The sequence below is a fragment of the Helicoverpa armigera genome, chromosome 2, assembly GCF_030705265.1.
Source record: "Helicoverpa armigera isolate CAAS_96S chromosome 2, ASM3070526v1, whole genome shotgun sequence".
Taxonomy (NCBI): Eukaryota; Metazoa; Arthropoda; class Insecta; order Lepidoptera; family Noctuidae; genus Helicoverpa; species Helicoverpa armigera.
In genome coordinates this window covers 7,094,197-7,104,797 of record NC_087121.1, presented here as the reverse complement: position 1 = coordinate 7,104,797, position 10,601 = coordinate 7,094,197, and the positions used below count along the sequence as shown (strand labels likewise).

Sequence of the window (10,601 nt, the reverse complement as noted above, 5' to 3'; positions counted from 1 at the left end):
TATTATTAAATCATTTTTGGGTGCTAAATTATAGTAATTTTTATTAATTTTCAATTATAATAATATGTACTATCGGTAGTTGATTTCATGATTCAAAAATAGCTAGAACTTCATTTACATTTGTACCATTTTGCTACGGCGAGGTACTTGGTACTGCTTTATAACGCCATCTATTAGCCGTCCACAAGACTAAATGCTTAAGCTTGACGTTACGTTAGTGGCGGGATGTTTTCTAGGCCAAGCACGAATATCTAACGTATTCGTATCGACAATGTATCGAGGCCTCGATTCGAAAACGGAGTCTGTCGATAGTAGGCAGCACGAACCACATTCGAAGCACTATCGAACACTCGATTCGAATTCTAATGTGACGTCATGCAAATGTAAATAGGGACGCGCCATAGTGAGCAAAATGAACGATTGTTGAATGAATGGTGCGTTCGAAAACTAACTCTAGTTGTTAATATTTTTTTTACCTTTGATTAAACGTTTTATTATTATTAAATTATAATAAAAACTGAATGTAATATAAAAAAGAGACCCAAAGTTAATTATTAGACATTATAAAATGGCATTATCTTTAGCAATATAACATAGTTACGGAGATTTTATTTTTTTAAAATGACGGGTACCGAACGCACCCACTTGACATCCGACGCGCGTAAGGGCGCCAAAGGACAATGCCTAAAAACGTCCCCACCCACCAACAGACTTGAAAGTAGTGTCATTGGATGCGCCTCATTTAATAGATCATTTCTTATTATGGAGACATATTCCAAAAGTATGGGGTTTAGGAACTATAAGACAATTTAGTATCCTTAATAATCAATTAACTTCAAGTTTGTTAACCAATTACTCGGAATTGCGTGGACCGATTTTGAAATCTATTGTTTGTATATAGAGAAACTATCTCAAAGCTAGTCCGATTTAATTTTCATCAAGATCTTTTAAGCAGTTTTTGAGTTATCATCAGTTAAAATAATCGGTTTGAAGAAGCAATGTAGGATGTCGTAAGGACACCTTCACCACCACCAACAGACTTGAAACTAGTGTCATCGGAAGCGCCTCCTTTGATAGATCATGACTATCATAACGATTTACGGCAAATGTATGGGGTTTTGGAAATATTCGACATTTTAGTATCCACAATTAACGTAACGTTAGGTTAGGTTAGTAGGTATACACCGTGACTTTTTAGTCGTCTTACAACGGCAGCCCACTTCATGTATCCAATGACTAGTAAACGGTAATATAAAAAAAAATATATGAGATTTGAATAATTTAAAAATAAAAATAATTCATTAAACCCCAAACATTTAGAGTATGTCGTCACAGTAAAAAGTATCTAATGGATAAGGCGCTTCTGATGACACTAGGTTCAACTCTGTTGGAGTCAGTAAAGGTCCATACAAAATCATTAAACCAATTATATTATCATTCTAACCGGTGATAACTCAAAAGTTGCTAAAAGATCCCGATGAAAATTACATCGGACTAACGTTGAGACACCTTCTTTGCATTAAAACAAAATAATCAAAATCGGTCTACGCAACTCCGAGTAATTGGTTAACAAACTTGACGTTTATTGATTATTAAGGATATTAAAATGTCGTGTATTTACAAAACCCCATACATTTGGAGTAAATCGTTTTGATAATCATGATCTATCGAAGGATGCGCTTCCGATGACACTAGTTTCAAGTCTGTTGGTGGGTGGGGACAGGGTCCATACAAAATCCGGCATTGTCCTTTGTTTATGTTTTGCTACACGTCCACAACAAAAGTATTTCTGGTTTTTTTTTGCTACAAATAATTAAGTGCTTTCAATATAATAAATAATTATGAGAACCAGTCAGACGCACGCAATATGAAATGATGGTTGAATTCATGGAAGGGTGAGTAAACAGTTTTAATAAGTTTGAGTGGCATAAACTTTAGTGTGAAGTATTTTAAGTGCAATGCTATTTCTATATTCTATATTCTATATTTTTAAATTCGGTTTCATTTGTGTCCAGTGGGTTAATTCTATTCCTAAGTTTTGCTCTACAATGATTAAAAATAAACATATAAATAACATTTTTTTTTTCAAACACATTAATTCTATAGGTATCTACGCAAATAAATAAAATATGATTTAATTACTTAGGTACCTTGTTTCTCGTGATTGATATCCATAATTTTCTAGTAAATTTGAAGCTAAAAAATAATATGCGGTACTACGTTCATACAGTGGCGGTCTTTGCATTTTTAAGTATATTGAAGCTATTACTAATTATTCCAATAACTTAACAATAATTTTAAAACACTTCTATTCACAAAACTAACTCTAAACAAAACATAAACACGGTTAAAACTTTATTTTTACACTTCTCGAAACTTTTCTCACCGACTTTTTCAAGTGAATAATGTTTCGACCATACTCGATAGCCAGCCTTCGAGAGTTTACGTTACCGTACGTCAAAACAATGTTCGTGCTGCCATGTTTTGTTTCCTTTACGCCCGATAGGGCGCTGTACAATTCTCATACAAATGTTACTCGATTTCGATACGAATAACTTTTCGCAAATATTCGTGCTTGGGCTATGAAAGCTATAATATATAATATATATAGTATGAAGGACAATGCCTAAAAACGTCCCCACCCCCCAACAGACTTGAAAGTAGTGTCATTGGATGCGCCTCATTTAATAGATCATTTCTTATTATGGCGACATATTCCAAAAGTATGGGGTTTAGGAACTCTATGACAATTTAGTATCCTTAATAATCAAATAACTTCAAGTTTGTTAACCAATTACCCGGAGTTGCGTGGACCGATTTTGATGTTTTATTTTTATTTTACAGAATCTATCTCAAAGTTAGTCTAATTTAATTTTCATCAAGATCTTTTAAGCAGTTTTTGAGTTATCATCGGTTAAAATAATCGGTATGAAGAGGCAATGTAGGATGAAGGATGTCTTAAGGACACCTTCACCACCACCAACAGACTTGAAACTAGTGTCATCGGAAGCGCCTCCTTTGATAGATCATAATTATCATAACAATTTAATCCAAATGTATGGGGTTTTGGCATCGGTTTTGGAAATATCCGACATTCTATTATCTTTGCATTAAAAAAAAAGTCATCAAAATCGGTCCACGCAACTCCGAGTAATTGGTTAACAAGCTTGAAGTTAATTGATTATTAAGGATACTACAATGTCGTGTATTTCCAAAACCCCATACATTTGGAGTAAATCGTTTTGATAATCATGATCTATCGAATGATGCGCTTCCGATGACACTAGTTTCAAGTCTGTTGGTGGGTGGGGACAGGGTCCATACAAAATCCGGCATTGTCCTTTAGAATTCCTATCCCTTGAAATCAGCAACCTCAAATTCTCCAAAATGAAGATTCATTTTACCTAATGCATACTTTTCATTATCATGCCATTTTTATGAATGTATGCCATGTAGGAAAGAAAGGAGCATAATTCAGAATCATTTGCTCTGGACCAATCAGCAACAAAATTGAGAGTTTCAGACCATAACAAAGTTGATTTGTGCTACACATTGGGGTAATAATTGAGGATAGAATAAAAATAATGAAATTACTTAGGCATTGATTTTAATAAAATAACATCAAAACAAAACTAACTAATAATTACATTTACAGCTTAAATTATTATTCTAAGTAAACATAATATGCTTGAGGGAACACATTTTTACAGAAGTCTTTCTGACGATCCTTCGGCTAAGAGTTCCTTCTCAGCAGCTTCCTTACTGGCTTGTATTTGAGGTCGGACATATTTGAAATACTTATAGAAATGGTCACCTAAGAGTACTGTAGGCCAAGCACGAATATCTAACGTATTCGTATCGACAATGTATCGAGGCCTCGATTCGAAAACGGAGTCTGTCGATAGTAGGCAGCACGAACCACATTCGAAGCACTATCGAACACTCGATTCGAATTTGAATGTGACGTCATGCAAATGTAAATAGGGACGCGCCATAGTGAGCAAAATGAACGAATGTTGAATGAATCGTGCGTTCGAAAACTAACTCTAGTTATTAATATTTTTTTCACCTTTGATTAAACGTTTTATTATTATTAAATTATAATAAAAACTGAATGTTATATAAAGAAGAGACCCAAAGTTAATTATTAGACATTATAAAATGGCATTATCTTTAGCAATATAACATAGTTACGGAGATTTTTTTTTTTTTTTTAAATGACGTGTACCGAACGCACCCACTTGACATCCGACGCGCGTAATGGCGCCAAATTTGTTTATGTTTTGCTAGACAAGAAAAGTATTTCTGTTTTTTTTTGCTACAAAGTGCTTTTAATATAATAAATAATTATGCGAACCAGTCAGACGCAGTATGAAATGATGGTGGAATTCATGGAAGCGTGAGTAAACAGTTTTAATAAGTTTGAGTGGCATAAACTTTAGTGTGAAGTATTTTAAGTGCAATGCTATTTCTATTCCAGAAACGGAGATTTGTCAAAACCTTCAGGCGGCCCACGAGGTCGCAATTTCATAAATATGAAATGGAAGGAGTTGTCAAATCAATTAAATAGTGAAGGCACAGGCGAATCAAGGTCTGAGGAGAAATGGCGCAAGGTATGTTAACTCAAGTGACGCTATTTTTTTTTGTTGTTGGGGCACTTGAATAAAGTCACTCTTAAGTGTCTGCTTTAATTAGTTAGGTATCCAATATCTTTGTGTGAAGTAAGTTTGTTTGGAATTCCTGCTTAAATTATTGTTTTTTAATTCAAGGTGTGGAGCGATTACAAAAATAATTGCAAGAAGAAGTGTGCCAAAATTAATAGGGCTGCTAGTGGCACTGGTGGAGGCCAGCACTTCAATTATCCTTGACTGATTTAGAAAACCGAGTCATGCAGATAATTGGAGTGCAGGCAGCTACTGGCTTGGTGGTGGAAGAAGCAGGGTTTCAACGGGTTAGCTACTTACTTACCTATTTTTAAAATTGTTTTTTTTCTTTATTAACTAGTAATTATTATTTTTTAATTTCAGGAAGCTGCTGAAATTTCTCAACCATCAGAGATGAGAGTTCCTGATGCACATGTGGATGACTATGAAATAGGTAAATATGAATTTTACTTTTATAATAATTAATCAATTTATGTAAATATGTTTAATGTGGTTACAAATATTTGCTATGTATGTTTATGCATCCATAAATTAGGTACATAAAAGCATCATAATGTTTGTTCAATGTCAAGTCTTGAAAAAAAAATATTTATACATAAATCCCAATAAATTTATACATAAAATATTTAGACATAAATATCACATTACACAGTAAATGTTTTTTCTATGAGAACTCAAGTTTCTGCTAATGAGAAAAAGGCCTAGTCAAATTAACATTAATAAAATGTTTTACAGATTGGAATATTCCGGGCACAAGTAGTCAGCCAACAGTGGCTCCCCCTAGACCGCCGAGTCCACGAGATGAAACCCCTGTTCTCCCATCCACTGATCCTCAAATACATGAAGAGGAGATGTGGAAACCACCACCACAAAAAAAAGCCAAACAACATATAGGAAAAATGTTTTTAGAAGCAGATAGAAAGGCAAAGGAGTATGCTAGAGAGCGTGATAGGGCCTATGAAGAATTAGAGAAAGAGCGGTTGCGGATTAGGACAGAAGAATTGAGAGTTAGAGAATTAGAGGTGAAAGAAAGGGTGAGACAAAGAGATGATGAATTGAGAGTGAGAGAATTAGAGATGCATGAAAGGGTGAGACAAAGAGATGATGAATTGCGATTACAGGCTAAATGGTTGGACTTTATGAAAGAGGCTATGGAAGTTTTTGTAAGGTGTATGGAAAAAAAAACTTAGATTAAGGTTATTTTTTAATTGTTATAAAAATGCAATTTTTAAAATTATTAATAAAGAATTAAAGTTATGAGTGTAATCTATTAATTCTATCTACTAAAATATTCCTCATCGCCCTTCCCCTAATTAAGTCATCTCCTCCATTTTCCTGAAAAAGATGGTCAGAAAAAGATAAAGATATGTTTTGGAGTTCTTCTGGTTCCGGTTCGGGTACGTTAAATTTTAGGGCTAAATTATGCAACACACTGCACGCAGTAATGATTTTTGCACATTTCTCCGGTCCATAGTGGAGTGTGCGATCTTTACATAAGCAACGCCATCGGTTTTTTAATCGGCCAAAAGTATTTTCTATAGCCACCCTCGTCTTTCCATGGACTGCTGTGTATTTGTATGCTGGAGTCCCTTCAGCAGCATCCGGAATTGGTGTCATTAACCAGGGGCGTTGTGGATAGCCGGAATCACCTGTAAATATTCAAAACTTTAATTTTTAAATATTCAATCTTTTTTTATTTTCAATTATCTTGTAAACTAGCTGACCTAGCAAACTTTGTGTTCCCATATTTTTTACCCGATTTTTTTAATTATTTTAGTTTAGTAAAAATCGTGTTCCTGACTAAAACGAACACAACAAAGAATTATCCAATTTACAGAATAGTCGTTTGAAAATTATACGTCTACATTAGATTACAATTACAAATATATTCGGCAAATCAATTTTATTATTTATGTAGATGGATGAATTTACTTGATTGTTACTAACCTAATAACCATACATGTTCATTATTTCGATGTAACTCCTGCATGTAGTTATTAGCTAGGCTATTTTCCCATATGAAAGCGTCGTGGGTGGCTCCTCCATATTTTGCATTCACATTTAGAATTCGGCCGTCACTATCACATATCTAAAATAAAGATAAAACCATTAGTAGGTACACTGGTATACCATAGTAAAGTGGTACATACATAATGCTAGTATGTTATTAGTAGTGCTCAATCGCATACATAGTTACAAAAAACGAAATGCTTACCATTTGTACATTTAATGAATGAAAATGTTTTCTACAATAAAATAAATGTTCAATTTCTTTCCTGGGTGTAAAAATATGGAAATGGCATCCATCAATGCATCCTATAACTCCAGGAAAACCGTACTTCGCAAAAAAGCTGTAAGACAAAAATAAATATATTTTAATAGGCAATCATATGTTAGTATTAGAAATTAATGTTAAAAAGTATACAATAACACTATGTTTTAAACGTACTTCTACAAAAAAAATACTTAGACATTTCCCCTCATAGATACCTATCACAATGTTCATACTAACTTGCTTTTTACTAGGTCTCTTTCAGCTCGAGTACTGGGGAATCTTATAAAGGTGTTAAGGATTGCAGGAGTTACAAGAGCATCAGTGACTTCCTTCACACATTTGCTCACTGTTGTTTGGCCCAAATATTTAGCCATTCCCACTATTCGCTGATATGAACCATTGGCATAAAAAGATAATGCACAAAGAACCTGAAACATAAAATATTTACTTATTTGATTTTAAGGATGTAACAATTTACTATTAGCTTTATAGATACCTATTTTGTCATATTAAATAAGTTGCAATTCGGTATACACTTCCATTTCAATACTGAAATACAAGTAGAAGATATTGAATAGGTATAATTATGTAGAATCTAAGTGGTTAGGTACCTACCTTAAGTTCTAGACTAATTCTAGAACTCGATGTTAATGATGTTTTATGTTTAAGTTGCTCACAGAGGAACTTAAAAGCTTCTTTATTTAGGCGATATCTATTTTTAAATTCGGTTTCATTTATGTCCAGTGGGTTAATTCTATTCCTAAGTTTTGCTCTGCGCGTAATTTCTCTACAATGATTAAAAATAAACATATAATTAACTCAATTTTTTTCAAACACATTAATTCAATAGGTACGCAAATAAATAAAATATGATTTAATTACTTACCTTGTTTCTCGTGATTGATATCCATAATTTTCTATTAAATTTGCCGCCAAAAAATAATATGCGGTACTACGTTCATACAGTGGCGGTCTTTGCATTTTAAATTATATTGAAGCTATTACTAATTGTTCCAATAACTTAACAATAATTTTAAAACACTTGAGATTTGAGAAATATTCTGACGTGACTCTTATGAAAGTGGTCCATGAAGAAAAGTCTAAGAGTCTTGTTGAAAGCCGCTCCATACTAAGCATTGAACTCTTCAATAACCGATCCCCAGGTACCTTAATTAAGTAAATAATTGGGTGTTCCTATAACGACATCACCAATCTCTATTCTTGCTCAGTATTCATTTTTGTGTTCACAGATACCAAGCCCAACTTTGTGTCTGCTTTCTAAGTACTTTTAGTACGACTACTAACTTTGGTACGCACTTAGATTTAATTTCACAAGACACAAGTGTAAATATATAATGTCTGAACGTACTCCCAAATTAAAGAAACCCCGAAGGGATGTACGTGATATACAATTTTGTAATTACGTTCCATTTCAAGTTTGTCATAAGCTATTATCTTGATGAATTTGCTTGGCTCGTCTTTCTTGTAACGAAGTGTGTTTTTATTTAAAGAACAAAGGTTTTGATTGTTAGGTATTCACATCAAGCCTGTGCCTGTGTCTCTTTTATATCTATGTTCACATACTCGTCTTTTAAGTAAAGAATTTTTTTTTTTTTTTAAATCTTTATTGATGAAAAAGGAGATTTGATCAAACATGATCATGCCATCTCCATTAGGCTTACAAAAATATGTCTATACAGAACTTATAATAATACCTACTACTAAAATTAAACTAAGACCTTCTTTTTAGAGCATACTGAGCTAATTTATAAAGCATTCTAGCTTGCTCTGACAATGGGTAAGCCAGAATGCTGTTACATATACCGCACTCATGTAAACTAATGTTGCACGCAGTCTCAAATAAATTTCTTTCAGGCCCATTTCGCACACATTCCACCAAAATATGGTAGACGTCCTCGACTCGATCACATTCAGTACACTTACTAGATGGAACTTTGCCCATAAGAAAAGCAAAACTATTATATATTATATATATGGTATATGTCCGGAACGGAGCCTTAACGCCGTTACAATATCATTTCTCGGTAGATCAGAATCCACAAACCATGGCGAGCGAGATAACCCAGGCTGAATTGTTCTATACCAGATTCCCTTTGTGAGTGATCGACTGTCGAAATATTCATTCCAAATCTCCATACACTTTTGCTTAACTGTTTGAACTACTTCTGTATAATAAGGTACATGTGGAATTTTGACACCATCTGATATAGCTACATTTGCCAGCCGGTCTGCCATCTCATTCCCGAATAATCCGATATGGGACGGCACCCATTGAAGAATTATTTCGAAATTGTTCATGTTCAGTTCAAGCAGTGATTTCAAAATGCTATAAGCTATCGGTGTGCCTCGACTGTTCGAGGTGCATCGAGCTAAATGTTGGATTGCACTTTTGGAGTCAGTCAAAATAACAAATTTACCCGCTTGAAAGGAACTTATATAGGACAATGCCTCTGAAATAGCATATAATTCTATCGTCATTATGGATATGTTAGCCTCAATACAAAATTTTACCGAACTATCTGACTGTGGATCGAAAAAAGCCAATCCACCTACATTATTAGTTTTCGAGCCATCCGTGTAAATTGCGTAATAATTTAAATATCTATTCCTAATGTAGTTACAACAAATATCCTCCAAAGCATGTGAATTATAGCTCCTTTTTGGCATATTCACAGTGTCTATGTTGCACTTGAGTGTATTGCCTAGATTAATACTACTCACCCAGGTATTTAATTTAAACATATCTAATTGATTACTAACATAAATAGACTTTTCTTTTAAATAATTATGAGCTAAACTTAATAATGGTTTTTTGATGCAATTTTTTAAATATTTTTATTTATAGTAAGTGTATATATTAGGTCATAAGTTAGTTGTATGTTGTATATATATTTATTATTAAGTTATTGTAAAAAGTTATTTGTAAATAATGGCTTACTTTTATATCTCCAAAGGGATTTTCTATTAACAAACATAATTCATCTAATATCTGCATAAGTTGCAAGTTCGAAAAGATTTCGCTTTTAACCAGTATTTACCGGCGAGGTAGTGGCGACGAACACATAATGGCGGTAGGTGCAGTTCGGATTCCATGACGAGGATCGGAGTAGTTTTTATAAATCCACCCACTGTACGTAAACATTGATTTGCAATTTATCTAATTTGTCTAAATGAGTTTTACAACTATTGCCAAACAGGAAACTGCCGTAATCCAGCCTACTGCGAATGCAAGATATATAAAGTCTTCGTAAATTTGACACTTGCATGCCCCAACCCGGTCCAGTTAAAACTTTAAAAATATTGACTAATTTTAATGTTTTTTCTCGTATCTCATTTATTTGTTTAGCCCATCGCAATTTCCTGTCGAGCCAAAGTCCCAAATACTTAACGTTATTTACTACTTCTAATGGAGTGTTTTTATCACGAGGCAAATGTGATCACGCGTTAAACTATTTTATTGTCAAAGATACATACCTTACTCTTTTGTGGAGATATTTCTAAACCGGCTTGAGACAGAAGTTGAGTTAATTTATTCAATGCACGTTGAAGTCTATGCGTTGCCTCATTCAGATTATTGCACGTTACATACACTACAAAATCGTCCGCGTATTGACTAATGCAAACTTCATCGATAGATTTAC

The 10,601-nt window shown here is 33.7% G+C and overlaps 2 protein-coding genes across 4 annotated transcripts; one reads left to right on the top strand and one right to left on the bottom strand.

The window, feature by feature from the left end:
* The first annotated feature begins 3,823 nt into the window (after positions 1 to 3,823).
* On the top strand, positions 3,824 to 5,921 carry LOC110383055 (uncharacterized). 3 transcript variants are annotated; one of them, XM_064038894.1, is made up of 4 exons: positions 3,824 to 4,613; positions 4,770 to 4,951; positions 5,028 to 5,097; positions 5,400 to 5,921. In XM_064038894.1, the coding sequence occupies exons 2-4, from the start codon at positions 4,889 to 4,891 to the stop codon at positions 5,852 to 5,854; spliced, it is 588 nt and encodes a 195-aa protein (XP_063894964.1). In that variant the 5' UTR covers positions 3,824 to 4,613; positions 4,770 to 4,888; the 3' UTR covers positions 5,855 to 5,921. The 3 variants fall into 3 exon arrangements, with proteins under 3 accessions (XP_063894964.1, XP_063894959.1, XP_063894960.1); XM_064038889.1 differs by lacking the exon at positions 4,770 to 4,951; XM_064038890.1 differs by having other exon boundaries at positions 3,824 to 4,951.
* On the bottom strand, positions 5,856 to 7,973 carry LOC110383041 (putative nuclease HARBI1). The gene is made up of 6 exons (XM_049836783.2): positions 7,826 to 7,973; positions 7,555 to 7,726; positions 7,177 to 7,367; positions 6,880 to 7,015; positions 6,612 to 6,753; positions 5,856 to 6,313 (listed from the first exon to the last, which is right to left on the bottom strand). Exons 1-6 carry the CDS (start codon positions 7,918 to 7,920, stop codon positions 5,919 to 5,921), a joined length of 1,131 nt encoding a protein of 376 aa, XP_049692740.1. The 5' UTR covers positions 7,921 to 7,973; the 3' UTR covers positions 5,856 to 5,918.
* Positions 7,974 to 10,601: the final 2,628 nt, after the last annotated feature.

What these genes read in the sequence shown, in the direction of transcription:
- LOC110383041 (XM_049836783.2), bottom strand. Translation starts at nt 7,920, where the DNA reads ATGCAAAGACCGCCACTGTATGAACGTAGTACCGCATATTATTTTTTG. An exon ending in AGAGACCTAGTAAAAAGCAA is followed by an intron (nt 7,016 to 7,176) that starts GTTAGTATGAAC and finishes TTTGTCTTACAG; the next exon opens with CTTTTTTGCGAAGTACGGTT. An exon ending in TGAACATGTATGGTTATTAG is followed by an intron (nt 6,314 to 6,611) that starts GTTAGTAACAAT and finishes GAATATTTACAG; the next exon opens with GTGATTCCGGCTATCCACAA.
- LOC110383055 (XM_064038889.1), top strand. Translation starts at nt 4,536, where the DNA reads ATGAAATGGAAGGAGTTGTCAAATCAATTAAATAGTGAAGGCACAGGC. An exon ending in CTGAGGAGAAATGGCGCAAG is followed by an intron (nt 4,614 to 5,027) that starts GTATGTTAACTC and finishes TTTTAATTTCAG; the next exon opens with GAAGCTGCTGAAATTTCTCA. An exon ending in TGTGGATGACTATGAAATAG is followed by an intron (nt 5,098 to 5,399) that starts GTAAATATGAAT and finishes AATGTTTTACAG; the next exon opens with ATTGGAATATTCCGGGCACA.